This window comes from Pituophis catenifer, unplaced genomic scaffold, assembly GCF_029215685.1.
Source record: "Pituophis catenifer annectens isolate HBS135680 unplaced genomic scaffold, rPitCat1.0.hap2 SCAF_3, whole genome shotgun sequence".
NCBI classification, from domain to species: Eukaryota; Metazoa; Chordata; class Lepidosauria; order Squamata; family Colubridae; genus Pituophis; species Pituophis catenifer.
Genome location: NW_027256883.1, coordinates 81221743 through 81248597, shown reverse-complemented (window position 1 = coordinate 81248597; position 26855 = coordinate 81221743). Strand labels below are relative to the sequence as shown.

General features: G+C 40.2%; 1 protein-coding gene across 1 annotated transcript; it reads left to right on the top strand.

Moving 5' to 3' along the window:
* Window positions 1-14213: 14213 nt before the first annotated feature.
* Window positions 14214-15001, top strand: LOC139316028 (uncharacterized; the record flags this gene model as incomplete). Its single annotated transcript, XM_070942576.1, has 3 exons — window positions 14214-14574; window positions 14655-14789; window positions 14874-15001. Coding segments are annotated over 3 exons (624 nt in total), but the record flags the coding sequence as incomplete, so codon positions are not given.
* Window positions 15002-26855: the final 11854 nt, after the last annotated feature.

The window sequence follows — 26855 nt, the reverse complement described above, 5'->3', positions numbered from 1 at the left end:
GAATTTACCAATGTTACCAAACAAAGACAAAATTATATTGTATAACCATTCCTATGGACCATATACTCTAGTTAATCTGGTTCTTTGGTTTTAGGGAAAGCAAATGAACTATTAAAACATTGTGGTGTTTGGTTAGAAAGAATTGCACTGGGTTGCCAGGATTGTTTAAAAGGCAACTTTCTTAATGTTTTTTTTTTTTTAAATCATCCATGTGTTGGGAAAATTCCATACAAGGTCTGAAATCATAAAGTAAACCCAAATCTATTTATCAAAATAACAGTGAAATTCTTAAACAGCTGTTTTACCATACTTCATTAATTCATTTAATTTTCTTCTTGGCATCAAACATCCATAGTACTAAGAACAGCAGTGATTTAGGGGCCTTTTCCCACTGCTGAACTGAAATGCTATCCACTAATCTTTGGCTCAACAGAAAACTAAACTGGCATAAAATTACCTCATTGCTGATCATATGCTGCCTGTTCTGGTTGTCACTAAATGTGGCATTGTCATGCATGATGTGCAGGGCAAGTTCAGGGAAAGGATTGGTACAAGGATCCCTGTAGTTTTGTTTCCTACCATTTCTCCCAAATGTCAGTGGCTGTCGGGGAGCATCTATCAAATGATGTGGAGGAGGCAGCTTTAGACAGATGGCCAGAAGTGCAATTTTAGGGATGTAAAAAACTTATTTTGGCATTATGCAAGTCCTTTTCATGAAAACATTTAAAAGGAGCCCAACTAAAAGTCCCAACTAACAACTGTCAAGCAGGGCTGAGTTTCATGGTGTGGCAATGGAGAGCCTATTCCCTTTCTCAGTTCACCATTCAATTTCCCTACCTGTCAGGTATTTATCTGACAGTCACTAAGTCAGAAAGAACTCATAGGTTGAAGACAGAGTTATGCCGTCCTTCCTTCCTTCCTCCCTCCCTCCCTCCCTCCCAACCTACCTACTTCCTTCCTTCCTTCCTTCCTTCCTTCCTTCCTTCCTTCCTTCCTTCCTAATCCCAATCAGCCATTATCCTTTTTCAATATCAGTTTTCTGAGACAAGACTGACTTGAATAATTTACAGACAAAAATTGACTTCTTCCCTATCCAATCTAGAATAATCCTTGAAAGACCAGAAGATGGGAGCCATACCTATCTTCTTCCTAAGGGGCTAATGGGAATTGAGTTGAAGGGGTCATCTGGCTGTGCTAACAACATAATGGCCAGTGATATTTGTCAGATTGTATCCATGGCAAGAACTTCATCAAACAAAGATAGAAAATAGTACCTGAATATCAACATAGCTAGGTATGACATGATTGTCTTGGAGATCGTTTGGAAATCAAATGAAAGCTACATCATAATGATTTAGCCAAAAAAGAGGTTGCTGAGATATGTTGTACACTATTGTACTTTGGTATAATAATAAGGCCTATTATTGGAAGTAAATTTAAACTTTGCCCTGAGTCTTTCCCTCTCTCAAATATATATTGGCAGAAATTCCACATATAGTATTTTATTTGTCCATTTACTTCCTTTTCATATAATGTACTCAACCTTGCTCACATTTAACTCTAGATTAATAAACTTTTTTTTCAAGCTCTTTTATTGTTTTCCCTTCAAATTCAGATCCAGGGTATATTCAGTATTTATACCTTGGCCATCCATCCATCCATCCATCCATCCATCCATCCATCCATCCATCCATCCATCCATCCTATCTATCTATCTATCTATCTATCTATCTATCTATCTATCTATCCATTCATTACAATAAAGCCAATGATTGAGAGACATAATTTGTATCATAGGCTTGAATCAATATTTCTGCAAAAACTGCTCCCCAAAAATGGATAATTCTAAAACAGTGTTTCTTAAAGTATGAACCCCTTGGGAGTCTCTGAAGACCCTCTCAAGAATTGCAACATCAAAATTATTTGCTAGCCTTTTTTGAAAAATAAAGCAATATTAAACCCCCATTAAATAATTGAGAGAGGCATTACTGGGAGCAGATGCGTTAATTTTAATAGAGTAAATATAGATAAATATAGCCCATACAGCAGTGGTGAAATTCAATTTTTTTTACTACCGGTTCTGTGGGGATGGCTTGGTGGGCATGGTGTGGCTTGGTGGATGTGGTTTGGTGGGTGTGGCAGGGGAAGGATACTGCAAAATCCCCATTCGCTCCCAACTCCTGGGGGAAAGATATTGCAAAATCTCCATTCCCACCCCACTCAGGGGCCAGCCAGAGGTGGTATTTGTCAGTTCTCCAAACTACTCAAAATTTCTGCTACCGGTTCTCCAGAACCTGCTGGATTTCACCCCTGCCATACAGACAAAAGCTTTTGGGGTCCATCATAATTTTTAAAAGTGGAAAGGGGTCCTAAGAGAAAAGAGTTTAAGAAACATTATTCTAACAAATAACACACAAATATCTTATTGTACCCATATTATTTATTTATCATTTGGGGGCAATGATGGCTTGCTCCTGAGGAGATAGTATGTTTTAGAGGACTATAATAATTTGAAATAGGAGAAGATGTTGGCATTCCCACATTAAATGTACTTTTCCTCTAATGTAGTAATTCATATGTTCTCTGTATGGAAGTTTCAGATTTACATAACTCTCTGAATTAGGTTAATATAATAAAAGTATAACTAAAGCAGGAAAGTGGTGGCTCAGTGGCTAAGACACTGAGCTTGTCGATCGAAAGGTTGGCAGTTCATCAGTTTGAATCCTTAGTGCTGCGTAACAGGGTGAGCTCCTGTCACTTGTCCCAGAATCTGCCAACCAAGCAGTTCAAAAGCACGTAAAAAATGAAAGTAGAAAAATAGGGATCACCTTTGGTGGGAAGGTAACAGTGTTCCGTGCGCCTTTGACATTTAGTCATTATTATTATTATTATTATTATTATTATTATTATTATTATTATTAATTTGATTTGTATGCCACCCTATCTCCATAGGACTCAGGGCAGCTCATAACAATTAAAATCAAACCAGATAAAACATGTTAAAATACATATTAAACACATATTAAACATATTAAACTAATCCAAACCCCATCAGTCCAGGCTGGGCAATTTGAACAGCCATGTTTTTAATTTGCGGCGGAAGGTGTGAAGGTCAGGGGCCAACCGGAGCCCCAGAGGGAGTTGATTCCAAAGGGATCAGTCATGCCGGCCCCATGACCATGGAGATATCTTCGGATAGCGCTGGCTCTTCGGCTTTGAAACGGAGATGAGCACCGCCCGCTAGAGTTGGGAACGACTAGCACATATGTGCGAGGGGAACCATTACCTTTACCTATAAATAAAGCAGTATCTAATATACATATCCTAGCCCAGTGATTCCTAAACCTTTCCCCTTTGGTAGACTACCATTACAATTTAATTATGAGGCAGTCCTTAACTGCCTTTCTTGATCTCAAAAAGCTCCGCTTAGTACCTGCAATAGGTGTATTTTTTTTAAAAAAAAAATAATCCTGGTAGAAAGCAATGACAGGCCATAGTTTTAATGTTGCCCAGAAAAATTATTCAAAGAATTTCCCTTTAGATCATTCAACATTCTATATTCTTATGTATATTGCTATAAGTATTCACATATATTACTACAATAGCTACTGAGATAATTTCATAAAGTAGATAAATATTTCCTTTGGTGTATTGCAGATAATTGAAATCAAGGTTTGATGGCTTCTTGAAAGTCAACTAGGGAATTTGAATCATAGACTTTGGGACTCCTAAAAGGCTCAGATTCTTCTTTCCATATGATCCATTAGATACATTGACCTGCTGCAGCTCTGCCAGTCCTCATCAGCATCAGAAAATCTAAAAGAAGGGTTTTCATCGGTGAACAGAGCCAATGGGATGCGCCATCAGCAAAAGCAGCATTTGCTGGTTAAGTCTCATTCTGCCAACTCTCAGCAGCATACAAGGGAAGTAGCTTCTATTAAGATCTGTACAAAGCACAAGAAGATTTAGTCTGCTATCATTCCAAGATGAAAAGTGTAGGATTTAGTGCTTATGTATTGGAAATGTGTGTTTGAGAAAGACTGTTAGCAGAGCATAACTTGTTCCTGCTGACAGGGCAAACCGGAAAATTTTCAATTGTGCAGCTTGTCTTTTTCAAAATATACATTCACTTAGAAATAGATGTAATTGCATTTCTAGAATTTCTTCCTTATCTAATTCCCTATTTGGCTCTGAACCTAGATTAATTAGGAAGCAGAACCAAAAGCTACAAATAGGGAACCATATTTTCCCAACAAAACAGAAGTATTAAATATCAGTGAACATTTTAATTAAGTATAGACTGTTGAAACACCACCTAATAAATTCTGCATAATCACAGATGATTCGTGCAACATTTTCAACAACATTTTATCGTTTCAAGCAAGGATAATATTTGCATTTGGTAACAGCCTGCACTATATAGCAAAAATCATAAGAATTATTGAATGAACATATTGGCAGTTAGTAAGGTTGTAGTTTTTGAGCACTGTCTTTTACAAAAGGTTCCCTTATTGTTATAACATCATCATCATCATCATCATCATCATCATCATCATCATCACCACCACCACCATCATCATCATCAGTTATTTTATTCATTAAACATGAAACTCAGTCAACTGAACATTTAAAAATGTGTCACAAATACCACTGATTGGTGCTAATGGTTGATATGGGTTGCTGCCAGCGTCCTAGGTATCAACCAAGTATCTTTTTAAAATATATGATGTTCCAAGTGGCGCAGTTTTTTGCAGTTCTGCTGTTATTGCAGGAAGCTGCAGTTTCTTGATGTGTTTTGTAAAATTCTTGGACATAGTACCAAGTGCCCTGATGACAATGGGTATCACTGTCACATGTTTCATCCATAGCTGTGTAGTTTCGATGGCCAGGTTGTGATATTTCGTGATTTTTTCCAGTTCTTTTTCTTCGACTCTGGCATCTCCTGGTATAGCGATATTAATAAATTTTATACTTCGGCCCTCAACAACGATGTTCCAAATGGCAATCCGTCTGTATTCAAAAGTCCCACAAGATCTTCACCATCTCATTTTTGGTAACTTTTTCCACTTTATGCTCCCATGACTTTTCAGTTATTATCTCTTTTATTCATTATCTCTTATCATTATCACTGTTGTGTTGTTGTTGTTGTTGTTGTTGTTGTTGTTGTTGTTGTTGTTATTATTATTATTATTATTATTATTATTATTATTATTATTATTATTATTATTATTATTGGATCTGAACATTATAATGAACCACCACAGTACAAGTGGCAACTTTCAAGGAAGGATATCAAGCTTACATTCCATTTAAGTCTAGCCTAACTAACATATTCTTCTTATATCTTGTTTTTTTTCCTTCAACCTTGGTTTGTTCTACTGGTCTATAACTTATTACTGATTGGTATATGGTGTCTGATTCATAGCTAATAGCATACTTCCAACTGCTTTTCTCAGCCCCAGGTAATAAAAAATAAAAGCCTTTCACTTGAGAGTGTGGAGGATGTCAAATGGAAGATAAGATAGGAGATGTTCTGATGGCTTGACTGAACTGGAAATAATAAGTGTTTCCAGTTCAGGAGATACTGTCCTGGTTCTTTGATCACCTGCAAACTCAGGATCAAATTCTGGATTCTATTTTTTCTTCTTCTTGTGGGAAAAGAACTGAAAGAAGCCAAGATAGAATGGTCCATCTTTGTTGGCATGTCCAGTGATAGAATGGCAAAATTCATGCCCATTGTCAACAACTGGAAGAGCACATTTTGTTTAATGATAGGCAACATTCTGGTTGATGGTTTTGCAGAAACAAACACTGATGTTTTGTAACCCTGCCATTACATATTATATCTCTTTCTGTGTTCAAGAGACATATCTATACTCAGTATTTGAAAAAATAACATATAGTCTGAGACGATGTAGTCCCTTCTCAATCCCATTCATAAAATCCCAACTTCTTATATGCATGTTAATGAGGGTATGGATAACAGTTCTAACAATTATCAATTAAGAAAACAGAAATATAAGTGACTTATTACGATTAAGTTGTAAGGCAATACATAAAAATGTAGACAAATTTGCTTCTGCAAGGAACAAAATTACCCAGGCATAATCTCCCTCAAGAAAAGATATTATATTTTTTCTAATAATTATTTGCTGGCATTATACCAATTTTATACAAAAAAATACATATGTTAAACTTGATTTGTCTGAAAGATTAAAAATGTGGTTGAATTTTTACTTGATCGATCTAGAATCTTAAAAAAAACACATTTACTAAGGAATGAGTTAAAATAAACGTGGTACTCAGAGAATATGTATAGCTCAAAGATCTGTTGAATAAAAATGATTCCAATTTATTGGTACTCTAGCAAATAATATTTCCCATTTTGTCTTCTGGAAGTAGTGAATATACACTTCTAGAACAGCATTTTTTATCTCTTGAGCATCTTTCTTCATGACTGTAGAAGTTTTAGTACTTCAACAGCAAAAATAGAAGCATTACATCTTCAATGAACATACAAATACAGGTAGTCCATTTGAAGTAACAATGACTTGTGACCAGTCCTTGAATTTACAACCATCACAGCATCCCCATTGTCATGTGATCAAAATTTGGGCACTTGGAAACTGGCATGTATTAACATTGGTTGAAGTATTCCAGTCTTGTGATCTACATTTGTGATTTTCCCAGCTGGCTTCCGACAAAGCAAACTCAATGGGGGATGCTGGATTCATTTAATGACTACATGATTCACTTAAGAACTGCAATGATTTGCTTAACAACTATGGCCAAAAAGGTTACGGCTCACTTAACAACTGCCTTGCTTAGCAACAAAAATTCTTGCCCGAAGTGTGGTTGTAGGTCGATGGCTATATATTATAGATGCATGTGTGTGTGTGTGTGTGTATAGATACAGACAGACAGACAGATAGATAGATAGATAGATAGATAGATAGATAGATAGATAGATAGATAGATAGAAGATTGAGATTGAGAGAGAGAGAGAGAGAGAGCGAGAGCGAGAGCGAGAGAATTAAAGATCTTGCAAACATTTTACCTCTTCAGGTTGATTTTGAAATATTAATCCATAACCACAATATCAATAAAATGTCAGCAAGTTTAAATCAATAGGCAGTTTAAGAGCAATGAATTCAACATTTACCTGATAGAGGCTTGGCTTAAATTGTTGTTAATAGTTAGAAGACTAGTTTGAGAGGGATCCAGGTCCTATGCAAGTATTTAAGAGTCTCAATTTCCATCAAACATTAGATATTGTCCTACATTCATTTCTCCAGCTCTTTATGATGGTTTCAACCATTTTGTATGAAGAAAATACTTTCCTACATATGTCTTGATCTGATTATTCTCAATTATTGAATATGCAGAGAACCACATCAAACATTTGACTTCTAGAAACAAGCACATGCGTAGAATTACAAAAATCTGTCCATCTAAATTAAGCTTAGCATTTTTGGTAAAATAAAATTTAACAAATATATTAAGCACACCTTGCCCACTCTTGCAGAATGTAAAAGACAAAACGGACCACAAGGCAGGAAGGAACTTGTGCTTTAGCTAGTCTATCCCTTTAAGAAAAGAATCCATTTATAGATATAGTTCAATAAATCCTTGAGTGCTCAAAATGTAAACAATTCTACCATTCCAGTTATTGATAATTTATTTTTTTTCTATAATTATAAAATGAATTATACAATCTTTGCAAATGTGTTGTGTGGTTCAACTACTTTGGACCAGAAGGATGCAATTAATTGCCTTCATAATTTTATATTTGCTGCCCAGTTTTTTGTTTGCTTGCTCTTTGGAGTCCGTTTTAATGATATTATTGATCCCTTGTTACTGTTTTCTTATCTTTATCTTGCTGGTAGAGAAAATAGATCATATAAGAAGTATATATCAAATTGAAAAAAACAAATGAAGGCTAATTGTATTAGAAGAATGAAGTGGAAAGCTACTCAAATGAGGACATCCGTCAACCCCCCCATCCCCCCAAAAAAAACCCTGCCTCTCCACACTCTATGAAATTAATCAGCTATTTCAGTGATGGTTAAACTGATAAACTGGAGTCAAAATGTTCATTCCTTTAGTACCAATCCTTGTTTATTTAAAATTGTTATTTCTTGACTTTAAAAGTTCTAGAAAACTGACAATATACTATAATACATAATGAAAACTATCACTGAAACGACACTGGCAATCATACAAAAACTCACCAAGTCTGGACAGCTGGAACAAGCAACATATATAGATGAACATAAAGGGAAAAAAATGATTCAAATTATTAATGGAAATTATACTATTATTTCAAGACAAGCTGATGGAGGAATCTGTCCAAGCAAAATGACCATATAATTATAGGATCATAAGTTTGGATGGGAATTTGGAGCAGCGGTGGGTTTCAAAATTTTTTACTGCCAGTTCTGTGGGTGTGGCTTGGTGGGTGTGGCATGGCTTGGTGGGCGTGGCAGGGGAAGAATAATGTAAAATCTCCATTCCCACCCCACTCCAGGGGAAGGATACTGCAAAATCCCCATTTCTTCCTGATCAGCTGGGACTTGGAAAGCAGAGAATAGATGGGGGCGGGGCCAGTCAGAATTTTTACTACCGGTTTTCCGAACTACTCGAAATTTTTGCAACCGGTTCTCCAGAACTGGTCAGAACCTATTGAAACCCACCTCTGATTTGGAGGTAGTCTTTTTTTTTAATGACTTAAATCCCTTTAAAATAAAGTTTTGCACTGCAGTAACAGACCCAGGAAGAGATGGTAAAAAGGGAGCCTCCTAGCCTCAGAAAATCTCTTTTTACTTGTCAAATAGATACAGGCCTATAACATGCAACAGAGTCTCTATTGATAATGTGCTACATTTTAAAAAAAATAGTCTTATGATGTCAACAGGTAAGACAATATGATTAACTAGATGTCATCACTATCTTGAATCCACGAGTTAAAATTGTGTGGAAATTAAGGAATTACTAAGAAAGTATGTAATTTATGAGTGGTTACGCTGTATGTGGGCTGTTGGTCCCATGGTCTTATTTATACCTGTATCTTAAACTATTTTTAAATTATTTAGATGCTATACACTAAATGGAATAAATAATGGTTGTGTTGCATTGTTGTTTTATAATTATTTACTTGGTGGTTTTATTGTATGTCATCCTGAACATACAATGTGAGAAGGGCAGCTATGTAAAAGAAACTAATAAATGAAACAATGTCATAATCACGACAGAATTCGTGTCTAAGACATTTCCAACAGTGGATAAAAATGGAGAACAATTAGATAAAATGCTCCAAATTCTAATAAATTCCATCCTAAATATTTGATTAAAACGGAGATCAGTTTCTTGATATTTATTTTGGGAATAGAGACACATGTTAACTTAGGAAAGCTGTGCGGTAACTAAATAGGCTGTAGAAGGTGAAAGCCTGACCAATTACTTCCCTGGAGTCATCATGTCTATATTCAAAGCAAACTGAATTCTCTCAATAGTATTAACTAATCTCAAAGAGAAAGTTATCAACAAATATAGGGCAACTATGCTTTTACAGTTTATAAAGTAACATGAAAGATTTGAAGGGGGAAAAGCCTTTAAACGAAATCAAAATAATGTAATGAGCACTGAATATTTTTTATGGAGATGAATGCTGTTTTTTTAAGAGAAAACCAAAACAATATCCAAAGAAGTGAAAGGAAAAAAGAAGTACAGCAGACATTATTTCAGCCCCAGCTTGTAAATGCACAAGAACAATGGTGAAATTGAGTATGCCTGCTTTAATATCTTTTAAATTGTAAGAATAAAAGCAAGCTTTCATAATTTAAAGATGGTAAGATTGTTTTTTTTTTCCAGAATTGCTTTAGTTTCCAGGAACAAGAGGAATCATTATTGGTAAAAATAATTGAATCAATAAATAACATCCGAGGAGATGGAAGTGAAATATTAAGCAGCTGAATGTTTACTATTTACATGGTAATAAATATAAGCACATGACTGATCTATTCATTAAATTGATTTCTAATGAAAAATTGATTTCTATTGAAAATAGCTGGCAGTAAAAATCCAGTTATTTTTTGCCTTGGCACATTTTGTAAAATACAACAGAACCAATTTTGGTAGATGGGAAAAGAGAGAACATGGAGTGGATATAGATATATCTTTTATTATAATACATTCACTGAAAGATAGTAATTGGTTACAGTTTGCCTAATGACTGTAAGTGTGATCAAATAGGGGACCTAAAGAACAGATCTGTGTGCATAAAGCCAAGGCCCACATCGAGAGATGCCTGATGAAAATGTTTTGATATATGTTTTTGATTTATTTTAATATATCTAAAAAAAAACTATTTTCAGTTTCAGTTTTATATCAATGTTTATTCAGTTTCCTAAGGTAATTTCGCATGTCACAATGATTTCACCTCTAGGCAAGAAGGGTACCTAGATAAGTTAAATAAATGGTTCCTTATAAGTTAAATAAATGGAATAAATAAATACATATTTCAGTCATTACTACAATGTTCTGTTTCACTTAGTTGGCTTGAACTGGAAATTATCAAACTAAAAGAGTTGCTAATCTTTACAGTTGGATACTCTCCCCCCTTCTCCTCCTCTGTTGTATAAAGAACATAGAACACAGAATATCAGAGTTGGATATTGAATATTAGAGACCTCCCTACCTTGGAGGTCTTCTAGTCGAACTTCTTGCTCAAGCAGGAGACTCTATACCATTCTGGACAAAAAGCTGTCCAATCTCTTCTTAAAAACCTCCAGTGATGGAGCACCCACAGCCATTCTACTAATCAATTCACTCTCATGAAATTTCTCCTTCGTTCTAACTTGGATCTCCCTTTAATGGTCTTCCATCCATTATTTCTTTATAAAATTAACTGCTGCATGTTGAAATGTTGAGGTGTGTGTATATCAGGGGTGAAATGCTACCGGTTTGGACCAGTTTGGGCAAACTGGTTGCGGATATTAGGGCTGGTTCGCCGAACCGGTAGCGATCGCTGGCTGGCAATGCCCCTGAACCAGTCCACGGCCTGCAGTCCTGCCATGCTTCTCTGCCTTCCACATGGCCTTCATGAGCTGGCATCCCCATAGCCAGCTCATGAAGGCAGGCAAGTGGAAGGCCAAGTGGAAGGCAGGCAAGCATGGCAGGGCTGCAGGAAAGAGAGCTAGCAGCCTACTCCCTTCCCTGCAGCCCTGCCAGGCTTGCCTGCCTTCCACGCTGCCTTCCCAGCCTCCCTGTGGCCAGCTTATGAAGGCAGGCAAGCGGAAGGCCATGTGGAAGGCAGGCAATCATGGCAGGGCTGCAGGGAAGGGAGCTAGCAGCCCTGCCATGCTTGTCTGCCTTCCATGCTGCCTTCCTGGCAGTCCCCCACACCTGCTTGCCTTCCAAGGTAGGTGTCCAGTCCGGCCTGGCCAGTGGGTGGGTAGGTGGCCCCTGGTGGAGATGTCACTGCTGCGCTGCCCCAGGACATCTGCAGCAGCCCTTCCACTGCAGCGCCACCACCCCTCTCAGCCCCAGAGTAGCAGCTGCATCTCCACAAAGGACCGCCTGCCATCAGTCTTACCAATGTGTTGGCTCCATTGGGCATGCTGAATATGCTAGCGGAGGATCTCTAGAAGGTAAGGCTGACACTGGTGGTGGGGGAGGGGAGGGAGACCTGCTATGCTTGCTCCTCGGAGGAACATGGCAAGGCTCGCTTGTCTTTTGGGCCTGGTGCACTCAACTTCTGCGGGGCCTTTGGCTGACTGCTGACTGCTTGCCTTCCCCTCTGCTTTGTGTCCTGCCTGCCCTCCTGGAGCACCGCTGTGCTGCCACCGTTTGCTTTCTTCCTTCTCCTGCTGTGAAATGAAAGCGAATGGCAGCAGGATTGCTTTGGGAGGTTGCTTTGGGCAGGCAGATGTCTGCAGCCAGGTGGGGAGGGAGGGCAGCGAGAATGGTGGCAGCCATTCTGGTGGTGCCAGCCAAGGGAGCGCCAAGATGAAGAGCTACCCGCACTGGCCCACCTGGATAAGCACCACTGCCCAGGCCAAATGGAAAGCGCCGCAGGTTCTGCGGTGGCGCAGCCAGGCCTGGCCCTCTCCCCACATGGGGGGGCTTTCTCCCCTCTTGTTCTGCTTCTTCGTCACCAGAAAAAGGCGGCGCGGCTGAACCTCCTTCCCCTGGAGCACTGGACTCTGCGGGCTGAGTTCCTGGAGTGGTGCCGGTGGTCAAAGAAAGCAGGCAGGTGGCTGGGTGGGTGGGAATCCAGTGGGCTGCTTCAGAGGTTCGCTTGGGCAGTAAAGTCAGATGGTGGAGGGAAATCCAAAGCATTGGGGGCTTCAGAAGGGCAGAATGTGCTTCAGAATGTGCAGCTCTTGGCTCTAACAGTGAGTGACGTACGTGACGTCAAGTTGGCCATGCCCACCAAGCCACGCCCACAGAACCAGTAGCGACAGTTTTTAGATTTCACCAATGGTATATATGTGTTTATACTAACTACTTCAGAATAACTAGATTCCTTTTTTTAATATAACATCAACTTTTGAAGTTAGAACAGCTTTCTTTTCAAGAGTTTATAAAACTAACTGCTGCATCCCACATTCCAGTTTATTTTACATAAATTATATTGCTTAAGATGGAGTGCTATAAATATTGAGTAAAACTGTTGTCTGAAATGTTTTACAGTTCTAAAGATATCTTGCTATCAGCAATGTATTTAAACAAGAACAAGAATAAAGAAAAGGAAGAAAATCCTTTTCAGACTGCTTCAGGGACATAGTATATAGAAAACCTCTCATTTTCTTTTGAATATTTTTGACAGCAAGCCTTTATTAATCTGCTGTTCCAAACAAAATGTTTACTTAAAAAGTCTAAAATGATATGCTTGGTATATGTGTTAATTTAAAAATAACTCTGAAAATTACAGATAGTAAATGGTATAATCTAAATAGTTTATTTTGCTTCAGAAAACTCAAGAAAAAGCCATAAAAAGCAAAAGAAAACTCTCTATTGTAGAAAACTGCTATATATTAGGTAATAGAATAAGTGTCTTTTTGCTGGCTCTGGATTATATTTAGATTTAGGTTGTAATCCTATATCCATTCTTCTAAACAGTTTGTTTTGCATATTTTTAAGATTACTCAGATGAGTACCAGATTTACAAACAGGTGTAGAGCTTGCATGTATAGTGAACACTTGGTATACTTCTTGCTTGAGTCAGCAAAAGTCAAGTGGCTCATTAAGCATTTGACAAATTACAATATATGGTTTATGCTAGGCTATAAAGCTGTGGATTGTGCATACCCTCCATACCCATATATTAGCATAATATATTACTAGTAGAGTTATTGTACTTTGCACAGCAAAAAACTTATGGGTTGTACCATTCAAATGATTTTGTTATGTCAGTCAAACTCATTGTCTTATTATTCTCTCAAGGGCCTGCTACTGCTGAAAATTAGGGTTTTATTTATTTGTCTATGGAGATTCTCAATCATCCAAGTCATGGTTGTTCCAAAGATGCTTTTCAAAAGGCAACTGGACTTTCTTGGGATTTTTTTCCCCTTGAAAAAGTTCCACTTCTCATCCAAGAAGTTTCTTCTGTTTGAATGGTGGGGAATAGAAGGTGTTATGTAAATAGGTTTGTTTTGGCGGGAAGTTTGAACTAACTGACCCTCAGCTGATTGGCTGACCACCACAGCTGCAAGGTATATAAAGGGAGCTGGCTACCCTGGTCAGCTGCTGGAGTCTCACCATATAATAAAGAGCTGTTGTCACTAACTACTCTGGCTTGCTGCGTCCTCATTTACCCCACTTAACATTGGCGACGAGGATGGGATTTTGAGGCCAGAAGCAGAGGAGAGCTGAAGCCACACTCGAGAGAAAGAGCTGAAGCCACGTTCAGAGAAGGGACCAGAGACCGCAACCGAGTCCAGCCAGGCGAGCGAGCGGAGCACAGGAGAATCCCCGAAACGATGTCTGCCTACACCCCGCCAGCGCCTTTCGACCCCAAGGAAGAGAAGTGGGGATCCTACATGTCTCGGTTCGAGTGCTTCATGGTGGCAAACGACATGCAAGGGCTACCGGACGTTCGGAAGAAAGCCCTGTTCCTGAGCCACTGTGGGCCAAGGGTCTTCGACACAGCCGAAGCATTGTCGGAGCCGAATTCGGTCCACAACATTTCCTGGTCGACGCTACAGACCCTGCTGAAAGACCACTATGCACCAACGCCATCGAAGTACGTCCAACGCTATGAATTCCGGCAACGGCTACAGCAGGAGGGCGAATCGATCAGCGAGTACGTCGCTGCCCTGCGTAAGGCCGCAACCCAATGTGAGTACCGAGACCTCGATGAGATGCTCCTAGAGCAACTAATTTGCGGAGTGAGAGATGGCCGGCTCCAGAGAAGGTTGCTTGCGAGGTCAAACCTGACCCTACTCATCGCGCTAGACGAAGCCAGAGCGCAAGAGTCGTCAGTAAAGGCCGCCGAGAGATTAAAGAGCTCCCACCTAACCAAGACAACGCAGAAAACGGCGCCAGTGCATCGGGAGGCCGTGAGCACCGCGAGCGAGGGGGAGTCTGAGGAGGAGGTCTACCGCACCGAGCAGTCCCGCACAGAGACCCTCCCTCTGGGAGGGAGCCCAGAGACGGATGCGCCAGCTGCGGAGGGTCCCACTCACGACAAAACTGTAAGTTCAGGGACGCCGTTTGCCGTGCCTGCGAAAAGAGGGGCCACATCGCGAGGGTCTGCAGATCGAAGGCACACCAGAGCTACAGACCACGTGGCCAATCTGCCCAATCCGAGACGGCGCCACACCGAAGGCCCAACAGGGATGGCGGAAACCGGAAGGGCGCGAAATTCGAAGACGCTGGGGCCTACACCATACGCATCGCACAGACCTGCACCTCGCCCGGAGAAAAGACCTACACCACGGTCGAGATCGAGGGACGGGAGTGCCAGATGGAGATAGACACGGGATCACCAATATCCATCATGTCTTGGGAGAACCTGAAGAAAGTCATCCCCAGCGTACACAAGCGACAGCTCCAGCCGCAGCAACGCAGACTGAAGGACTACCAAGGGAACCGCATACCCGTCGAAGGCAGAGGCGAGTTCCAAGTCCAGTACGGGGAGTTTACCGAGAAACTGCCCCTCACCATCGTCAGCGACAACCTCCCCAGCCTCCTGGGCATGGACTGGTTCAGGGCCCTAGGCATGGGATTCACCGGAGTAAGGAACGTTCGAAGCACCCTGAAGGAAGACCTGATGCAGGAATTCCAGGACGTGTTCGACGAAAGGCTTGGCAAGTATGTGGGGACCCCGATTTCGTTTAATCTAGACCCCAATATTGCACCCATCCGTTTAAAGCCGAGGCGGGTACCATTTGCCCTGAAGCCCAAAATAGACATTGAACTGGACAAATTAATCAAACAAGGGGTGCTCGTTCCAGTCGACCACGCCAAATGGGAGACCCCAATTGTTACACCGGTCAAGCCGGACGGGTCAGTGCGCATATGTGCCGATTATAAATGCACAATTAATAAGGCCCTGCAGCAGAGCGCCTATCCAGTGCCCGTCGTTCACCACCTATTGCATTCCCTGGGCCCCGGCAAGATTTTCGCGAAACTCGATCTTGCGCAGGCGTACCAGCAGCTGCCAGTAGATGGCGCTACCGCGGAAGCACAGACTATCGTAACCCACAGAGGGGCCTTCAAGTGCACCCGCCTGCAATTTGGAGTAAGCGTGGCCCCCGGACTGTTCCAAAGTACCATGGAGCGGCTACTACAGGGGATCCCCGGGGTGGTGCCCTATTTCGATGACGTGCTCATTACCGCCGACAATGAGCACCAGCTAAGAGAAAGGCTGAGGGAGGTGTTAAGGAAATTCAGGGACGCAGGACTCAGAGTAAAACGCAATAAATGCATGATTGCAGCCCCCTCAGTCGAATTCCTTGGGTACAGGGTTGATGGCACCGGCATCCACCCCACAGAAAGCAAGATCAGGGCAATCCAAGAAGCACCCACCCCCAAAGACAAGGCAGAGCTACAAGCCTTCCTGGGACTATTAAACTTTTACGCCATCTTCCTAAAAGACAAGGCAACAGTGGCAGAACCCCTACATAGACTGTTAACCAAAAAAGCCACCTGGAATTGGGGGAAGGCTGAAGACAGGGCATTCGCCGGCATTAAAAAACTGCTGTCAGCCGAGAGTTTTTTAATTCAGTACAACGCAACGCTTCCCCTTGTTCTAGCATGTGACGCGTCCCCGTTCGGGGTGGGAGCCGTCCTGAGCCACAGACTCCCGAATGGCCTAGAGGCGCCCATCGCATACTACTCCCGAACCCTATCAAGTGCCGAGCGAAATTACAGCCAGCTCGACAAAGAGGCCCTAGCCGCCGTTTCGGGAGTAAAGAAATTCCACGAGTACTTGTTCGGGAGAGACTTTGAATTGATCACAGATCATCGACCGCTCCTGGGTCTCCTCGCGGGAGATCGACCAACCCCGGCAGCACTTTCGCCCAGGATGACACGCTGGGCCATTTTCCTCGCAGCATACTCTTATCGCCTGGTACACCGACCAGGGGCGGACATGGGCAATGCGGACGCACTCAGCCGATGCCCACTACCCGACAGTTTAGAAGACCCCACACCCGGCATCCCCATCCTGCTGATAGACGTTTTGGACTCTGGGCCCATCACATCAGCCGAGGTTGCGAGAGCCTCAACCAAAGACCACGTGATCCGGACAGTCGCAAGTTGGGTTATGAGGGGGTGGCCAGAAAGGATTGGGAGCGGGGAATTTAAACCATTCGCGGGAAAACGGGACGAGTTGACAATGCAAGGGGGTTGTTTACTATGGGGCGATCGGGTTGTTATTCCTTCACGCTTAAAGGAAAAGGTTCTAACGTTGTTGCATGAGGGGCACCCCGGGATTGTAAGAATGAAGGGGCTAGCCAGGAGCTACGTCTGGTGGCCCAGCATGGATGCAGACATTACCGAGTGGGTGGGGAAATGCCAGCCCTGCCAAGAGTCCAGATCAGACCCGCCAACGGCACCCGTGAGAGAGTGGGAAAGACCCCAGGGACCCTGGTCCAGAATACATATTGACTTTGCAGGCCCCTTCCACGGACAGACCTTCATGGTCGTCGTAGACGCATTCTCCAAATGGTTGGAGATCAAGCTAATGAAGGCCACTACCACCGACGCAACCATTAGAGAGCTAAGACAATTATTCGCCACACATGGGTTACCGGACATCCTAGTGTCAGATAACGGGCCACAGTTCACCGCAACACAGTTCGAGGGTTACTTAGCGGGACTTGGGATCAGACACGTCCTTTCTGCCCCGTTTCATCCGGCTAGTAACGGACAGGCTGAGAGATTTGTTAGATCAGCGAAGGAGGCCCTTTCTCGCTTAAGCCCCGGGGACTGGCAGGAAAGGGTAGACAAGTTCCTAATAGCTCAGCACTCCACACCCTGTACAGCCACGGGCCGAAGCCCGGCCGAACTATTAATGGGGCGGAAACTCCGGGGAATACTAGATAGACTCAACCCCAATTACTCCCCAGAAGTATTCAAGGGGGGGGAGAGGAAACTTAGAGAGTTCACCATAGGAACACCGGTACACGCCAGAAACTATGGACAGGGCCCACTCTGGGAGGCAGGAACAATCACAGAAATCACAGGCCCCAAGTCATACCGGGTAGACATGGGGGACGGGAGAGTTTGGCGCAGACACATTGACCAATTAAGAAAACGGGTAACCACAAACACAGACGAGGCATTAGACGACCCCATCTCCGACCACGACTACCAACCAGAGGCACAAACCACTAGCCCGAATAGAGCGGAGGACTTAGCTGAGGATTCGGGTATCCAGCGCCGCCCCATCGAGGTAGTCCCAGCAGCCGAAGAAGTCGCCGCCCACGAGGAGGTTCCGGAGGCCTCATTGGCGGAGCAGGGAGAAACAGAAAGTCCCTCCGACCTGCTCGACGCCGCCCCTCCGACTGAACTGCGCAGGTCAACTAGGACTCGTACACGCCCTAGTCACCTGAGAGACTTTGTATGCAAATGACACCCCAAGTGACTTCTGGGAGGGGAGGAGTGTTATGTAAATAGGTTTGTTTTGGCGGGAAGTTTGAACTAACTGACCCTCAGCTGATTGGCTGACCACCACAGCTGCAAGGTATATAAAGGGAGCTGGCTACCCTGGTCAGCTGCTGGAGTCTCACCATATAATAAAGAGCTGTTGTCACTAACTACTCTGGCTTGCTGCGTCCTCATTTACCCCACTTAACAGAAGGATTTATATTAATGTATATTAATATATTATATTAATAATATAATATTATTACATGGTGGATAATGGTGACTCAGTGGCTAAGACGCTGAGCTTGTCGATCAAAAGGTCAGCAGTTCAGTGGTTTGACTCCCTAGTGCCGCATAAACGGGGTGAGCTCCAGTTCCTTGTCCCAGCTTCTCCCAACCTAGCAGTTTGAAAGCACGTTAAAAAATGCAAGTAGAAAAGTAGGGACCACCTTTGGTGGGAAGGTAGCAGCATTCCATGCACCTTTGGCATTTAGTCATGCCAGCAACATGACCACGGAGACGTCTTCGGACAGCTCTGGCTCTTCGACTTTGAACTGGAGATGAGCACCACCCCTAGAGTCAGGAATGACTAGCACATATGTGTGAGGGGAACCTTCACCTTTATCTTAATATATCTTAATATATAATATGTTAAAATTTGAACAGCCCTCTCTCAACAAAGGGGGAGGGATACGACACCACGAATCCCCTGTCTACAACACAGTCCTTTCAACAGTCCCACACCCACTTGCACTCTGATTCAAGTGACTCTGAAGGTACAGATAAATCCCAAAGAGGCCCCAATGATTCACAGAGACCTTCAGAGTGCTAATGACCAGACAACTGCAAAGAATATAAACCCTTCTATTCCGCACCATTCAATCAGAACTGAAGGAGTTTCTTGTATGAGAAGTGAAACATTTTCAAGGGGGGGGGGACAAGAAAGTCCAGTTGCCTTTTGAAAAACACATTTGGACTATTTATTTGTTTATATTTTATTTATTTATTTATTTAAAAGATTTGTATGACTATCCATCTTCAAACACAACTGTGTGGCTAAGAAAAATGAATCCCGCCCTTGAATCAATATCCCTCTATATTCTTTGTTTTGATTTTAATATTCAGTTGACAACTGAAGCTCCTTGTCTTACATTTTCTGCAATATTATGAAGTATGAAGAGTTATTTTGGTATGCTGGTTAAGGCATCAGTCTAAAAACTGGGAGATTGAGAGTTCTAGTCCAGGCTTAGAAATTGAACCAGCTTGGGGTATATTTGTGTATCAAACCTCTTCTGAAAAAACTTTTCCAAGAAAACTACACTCGTCCAGGCACTAATCAGGAGTCAAAAACTGACTTAAAGTTTCAATCAATCTATAATGATGCGTGTATAGTTTTAACTAGATAATTTAACTAGATCTTACTTGATTTCCATTACTGTTTTTTTCTATGGTTTGCCTGGCTTGATTCATAGTAAGGCAGAATATTTGGATTCTGAATTTGGATATCGCTAAAACATGTCTTTGGAAAAGTATTATTTTGGCAGAAGACATAATCCCAAGGAAGAATGTACTGGTTCTATAAAGCAGTACTTTCCATCTTGACTATTTCTAAATACAGACAATAAGCTAAAGTAATAAAGAAGAAATATTGATAAGAGGTACTTAATAATTTATGGTCCTCAGGTACATCCGATCCAAAAGCATGTTGCTTAACATTATGTTTAAGGACTTGAGAGGGATGTCCAGATAAATGTCTGATCAACATTGGCTGTGATGAGAGTTGGCACTTATAGACCTTTTAAAAATAAAAAGATTCAAAACAATACAGAACAACTTATAGCTCTCCGAAAGCCATCCAGATACATTTATAACTGACTTGCCAAATAATCTTGTAGTTGTTTGGATAGTCTTTTAATTAACTCTTTTATTTAAAAGTTAACCTACCTAGATAGTCTAAGAAAACTAAACCTATTGTTCTTTCTTAATTTCCCTCACCATATAAAAATATCTCAAAACATCTTTACTTTTGTAATGAACTAATAGTCAGTGAAAATAGGCCCCAGGGTTGGTACACCTCCACTTTGAAAGAAAGCATTTTGGCATGAAAAAAAAAATCTTGTTTTTAATCTCCCTTGTAGAATATTTGATTATATTTTAAAAGAAGACATTTAACATTCAAAGATGGAAGTAAAAATATCCCTTTGATGTTACTCAATATGTGTGTGCTTGTTTTTATCTAAATTATTTTAGAACAGAAAGCTACACCCTGATCACCACACAATTGGATTAAACTCCTGTAAGAGAGTCCATCTTTTGACATAATTGGAATAATTTAGAATGTATAGAAGCTCTAATGGTGACAGATCGACCTCCCCATGGCAGAACGATTTAGCTTTTGAAATAAGTGAACTTCAAGAAGGCTTCTAGATCCACTCAAAGTGCTGGTCATCAACTACAAAGCTTTATATTTATTTATTTACCAAAAATTTATATGCCGCCCTTCTCCCTTAGGACTCAGGGCAGTGAACACAAGTTAAAAACATACAATAATAAAAAGTAAGGTGATTAAAACCCAGATTAAAACAACAACAATCAAAATAATAAAACCCAAGGATCAGGGTCAACCCATTTGTTGGAACAGCCAAGTCTTTAAGTCCCAATGGAAGGAGCAGAGATCAGGCGCCATCCAAAGCTCGGTGGGTAACTCGTTCCAGAGGACAGGGGCGCCTACAGAGAACGCTCTACACCTGGAAGTTGCCAGCTGACATTGTCTGGCCGACAGTACCCTGAGGTATATGGATTAATATAAGGATTCATCAAATACTACTTCATCAGATACTGCTTTGCCATGGGTAAAACTGCCCATCCGATAAAAAAATCTTAAGAGAACATGCTGAGAACCCTTGCTACCATGAGTGCCATCACCACTCAAGATGCATCAAATCTCTGCTCTAGTCCTTATGCTTCAGAATATACTTTCCCCATATTCATCCAGCACCCTCCCTCTTAGTGGTCTACAAAACAGTTAAACAACTTATTTTGCTATAATTTGATTTTAGTTGATGATTCATGACTGTTCATCTTGGAGTGGATTGATTGAACCGTGGTGGTGCAGTGGTTAGAATGCAGTATTGCAAGCTAATTCTGCTAACTGCCAGGAGTTCGATTCTGACCAGCTCAAGGTTGACTCAGCCTTCCATCCTTCCCAGGTTGGTAAAAATGAGGACCCAGATTGTTACTTGATGGTTTGATGGTTCATGGGTGTTCATCTTGGAGTGCATTGATTGAGCTGTGGTGGCACAGTGGTTAAAATGCAATACTACAAGCTAACAAGGTAACTCATCACTGCAAGATAACTCATTGCTCACTCCTGGATCCTGACTGGCTCGAGGTTGACTCAGTCTTCCATCCATCCGAGGCTGGTAAAATGAGGACCCAGATTGTTGGAAGCAATAGACTGATTCTGCAAACCACTTAGAGAGGGCTGTGAAGCACAGTGAACTGGTATCTAAGTCTAAGTGTGAGTGCAACTAATTCAAGGTTGACTTAGCCTTCCTCCTTCCGAGGTCAGTAAAATGAGGACCCAGATTGTCTGGGGCAATATGCTGACTCTAAATCGCTTAAAGAGAACTGTAAAACATTATGAACTGGTAAATAAGTCTAAGAGCTATTGCTATTAGTGTTATTATGTTGCTTTTATGTATTTGTATGTATTTTATGTATTTTTCTTTGTTGTATGCTAACCAATAGTCTTCAGACTGGCATACATTACAAAAAATAGTTGTAGATGTAGATGTAGATAGATATAGATATCTGTCCTGAGAATTTTTACTCTTATTTTTAGATTACTAATTGTAATAATAAAACTTTTCAACTTATAGAACTGATGCAATTATGTAACTACCATTTACTGAACAAAACATATTTGTTTCACATATATTAAAATTACACATCAATTACCATTTGGCTCAATATGTTTTGAAAATTCAGTCTATATGATTAGATGTAAAGGAGAGAGGAAAAGGTTAACTTTTCCTGTCTTCTCTTCAGTGATAAGCAACACCTTCCCACAGTCCCAAAACACTATTCTTGTTTGCAAACCATTACACTATATGTATGGTTATCAGATTTAAATAGCCACAATATGTTCCAGATAACCCTTTTGTTTGTACTATGATCTAGTTCAGATTAATGCCACTATCACATCTGGCAATAGTGAGTTGCAGATGTACTTTGTGTGCTGTGGCAGAATTTTCCTTTTAGCAGCTTAATTAAATGTGGTGCTTATTTGTTTCATTTCATGTTGCTTAGCTTTTATGTCACGTGACAAGCCAGAGCATCTGTTTCTATTCTCTTTTTTCCAAATCTCCCAGCTTTTAGTTTATAGCTGTATATCAGTTTCCCATCAGGAAGCACAGACTGAAATACTCAGGTAGTGAATGCTGCACAGTTTTTGAGGCTATCAAAGATGTTAGCAAATCACAGTTTCACATACGATTCAACATCAGCCTTGGTTTAGGATTATACCCAATATGTTAATTCTAGTTTCCTTGCTCTTAGCAGTAGTCAAATGCTTTTCTTATTCTCATCTTCAGTTTATTAGGCTTTGCAGCACTATGAGAGCTAGAGAAAAAATGTGGTTGCTTTAAAGAGTGGCAGAAAGGTGTTATGCTCCCCATATCATCTTTTTGGACCCAAAACAAAATGCTGCCTACTTTTCTAGGTGTGAATATATCCATTCCTTTCTCATACTTCTAAAAGCCAAAAATATCACCTAATCACCAAGTTTCAGTCAAATGATTTTTTCCTCCCATTTAAAATGCAAAGCTGTGAAAATGCAAGCAGAATCGATAGCAAAGTATGACAGCTACTAGTATTATTGCTGGTAAGGAAAAAGTGAATTTAACTGCTTTCTTCCTTCTGCGCCCTTCAAGAAAATACTTCCTTTGTATCCAGTGTTGGGATTTAGAAGAAAAAGAATACATACATTACAGCAGATAAGTTAATGAAAATACCACATGAGCTGGACTCTGATATTTTCTGAAAAACAAGGCATATCATCCGGGGCCTATTAATGTTTGAATATCCTAATTTGTCTGTAACAAAGAAACCTTGTTTTGGTCTCTCTTGCCTACAATCTGTAAATATTTATTTCCTATTTTGGGCCTTTGGAGGAGGGGGAAGGGAAGGGAATTATATATGATATCTGAAATTATTACATACTATCTTATTAAGGGCAAAATTGAAAAATCCATATTATTTCACTGTCTGAGAAGTGGCATATAAGCAGAGAGCTAGACCATGCTATGCTTGCTAATATATTCTCATCACTGATACATCATGTGCCTAGCAACTGCTTTTCCAAATCTAAAAGCTGTGCTCAGCAAGTGTCTGATAAGCTTCACTGCTATATTTACTGAATTTAGAACTATTATGTTATCTTCAGCAGTAAGTTCACAGCTCTTTCCCTGTAGCTTTCTGGAGCCAAGGAAAGGCTTAAAGACCTCTCTCCAATGTGTTCTGAACTTGTTCTTCCAGTGTGTTTTCTGTCCTTTCCCAATGTATTCTCCCTGACAGATTTCCTTTTCTTTCTTCACTTCTCCCCCCTCCCTTCGCCCCCCCCCCCCACCATATGATTAGGAGGGAATTTTTAACTATTGAAGACTTTCCATTGTAAAACAATAGCTTTACTTATTTACAAGACGAAAACTGCCCAAACATCTTACAGCTATTCCACTGATTTTCATAGAAGAAATCTCACTTTTCAGGAAACTTCTGCTCCTACCTCTGAAGGTACTTTGCTTTTGCAGATGGCTAATTGTAGTATATATATAAATATTATTTGAAGATTGATATGACTGCTCCTCTTAAACAACTCTGGGTGGCTCACTACAACAGTAAAAGCAACAGCTGTAAAATAATCATCAAATGGTGAAACAATAAAACAACAATCCTGTGCCTTAATACTCCCTTTGGGATGCTCTAGAGCAAGCTTCAGTTGCCCTCATTCCTGTTTATATGTCTGTCTGTCTGTCTGTCTGTCTGTCTGTCTGTCTGTCTGTCTGTCTCTTATCTCTCATCTATCTATCTATCTATCTATCTATCTATCTATCTATCTATCTATCTATCTATCATCCATCCTCCCTCCTTCCCTCCCTCCCCCCCCTCTCTCTCTCCAGTATAATTACATTCTCAGTCCTATACTTAGTTCATTACTCAGTACTGGCATCAGAGTATAATTATAGTTCAGTACAGTTTATCAGGTGTACTTTACCACAGATTATATACATATAACACAACACAACAACAGTATATAAAATCTGAGGTCATGGAACTTTTGCTGAATGCATCCATCCAGTAATGGGAGTGGTCAAAAGTGCACCTTCAGCAATGTGTAAATGAAATTTACATGCTCAGTGTAACTGACTAAGGGGATTTATTCCTAAGGAGATAGGACTTAAGCTACTCTCATGGTCAAACTGTCTTGTAAAATAAATAATGACAAGTGAGCTTCCTCTTTAAATTCATTCAAAACAAAAACTTGTTTCAATCCCCATTTTGTAATTGATAGGAAGATGAGATTTATGTGTGAAAATGTGTGTCACTGCTTTTCTTAAAGCTTGACATTATATTTTAGAAACTTGAGTTTTATCTACAGTATCACTCATGAGAACTCACTTCAATCTGTTCTGGGTTCTGTATTAGGCAGCAATAATATAGAATTACATATGTGTATTTGTGTGTCTGTATTTTCCTGATATATTATAAGAATAATTTCCTGTAATGGTTGAGTGGTTCTTGATTGAGTTGGGTAGCTATAGAAATTAATTAATTAAAATTACAGGTAAGTAAGTTCTATATTATGCTAAAAGCAACTTTTTTCATATTTAGAAAAATCTTGTTTTATTTAAACTTTTTAAAAAATCATCTCCTAAATGTCTGATATGTACTTTCAGGATCATTTTTATCATATCCTTTTTACTATCACTTCTTTGCCTTCTCACTTTTCTTTTTCTCTTTCTGCTGTGGAAATCTGAGAATTTCATTGTACATAGGTTATATATACCTATAGTATATGCTAACTTATTAAGACATTCTCAAGAGTATGATTATGACTTAATAGAGCTGGTGCAACTGGACAGACTTCTGAAGGTAAGCTAGTTGAAAATATATCTTTAATGGATATATTTATGTACTCTCCCAAATAATCCTAAAAGGCAACAAGGTGTAATAATCAATTTGAAACAAGCAATTGAACATATTCAGAGTCAGTATGGAAGATGAGATCCAGTAACAACCAAAAATATTTACAATTACCATCCAATGGAAAGCAGATAAATTTGAATGTTTAATTTTAAAAAATGCACTAGTCAGTTTTATGAGGTTTACTCCCATCCCAAATATGTACATGTGTTTTGGGTTTGCATGCAGACAAACACACATACAGCCAGGGTAGTGACTTTTTTGTGACAAACTATACTAAATCCCATCTGCAGTATGGCTATATAAATGCTCAGAAACATGCTGTTTGATAACCTATTCAAGAACACTGTTTGGTACTGACACAAAATCAGCCTGTAGTTTCCCAGCTTCTGCTTCTTCTTTTTGAAACTAGGGGTAATATCTGATCTCCTCCAGTCTTCTGGAACCTTACCAGTAAATCACCTACACTACATATAATCCTCGACATACAACAGTTCATTTAGTAACAGTTACAACATCACTGAAAAAAAGTGACTTATGATTGTTTTTCAGACTTAAGACTGTTGGAACATTCCCATGGTCACATGATCAAAATTCAGATATCTGGCCACTGACTAATATTTATGACGGTCCCAGAGTTCATGTGATCACCTTCTGCGACCTTCAGACAAGCAAAATCAATGGAGAAGCCAGATTTACTTAACAACTGTGTCACTAACTTAACAACTGCAATGATTCAGTTAAAAACGGAGCAAGAAAGGTCATAAAATGGGGCAAAACTCACTTAACAAATGTCTCTCTTAGCAACAGAAATTTTGGGCTGAATTGTGGATGGTAATCGAGATTACCTTTAATTCCTTCATTATGCTTGAATGTACTCCATATAGCCCTATGTTTGAGATCTTTTTTACTTTCTTAATATATATGAAAAAGGTTGTTATAATAAAGTTGTTTGGAATGAAATAGTTGATAATGCAATATTTCCACAATGAATTTTGGTGTTGACCTAAGTAAATCTGCTATTAATGAATTCATCCTGTGTGTTTCTGCCTGTCTAAATAACAATAGGATAAACTAAGAAAAGTATTGCTTTTTTGTTTGTAACAGTCCATCATGACACTTTTCAGAGTATGTAATATGAATCCTAGGTATTTAATGGCTTTATCTTTTACTGGGAAGCTCAGAAAGTATATTTGCTATTATACTTAGCCGCAAAAACAATTTTCCCATACATTATTCTAAACCAAACACACATCGAGATAATATGCATAAGAACAAATAATCTCTATTCACCATAACTGGTGTGCAGTCTGAAAATAGATTGATAAAAATAGGATCATAAAAATTACAAGCAGATGTGGAAAACTTGATTGGCAGTGAAGCCCGTAATATCAAAAAAAAAAAAAAGGAACTGTTGCCCCTGAAATAGAGAGGAAATACTATCTATTGTCCCCTGCTTTATTATGAGGAATTCTACATTTTCTTCTACAACTTTTTGTCTCTCCTCATTTTGAAATTTGGGATTGCTAGCAGCATGAAACTAAGGGGATAGAGTA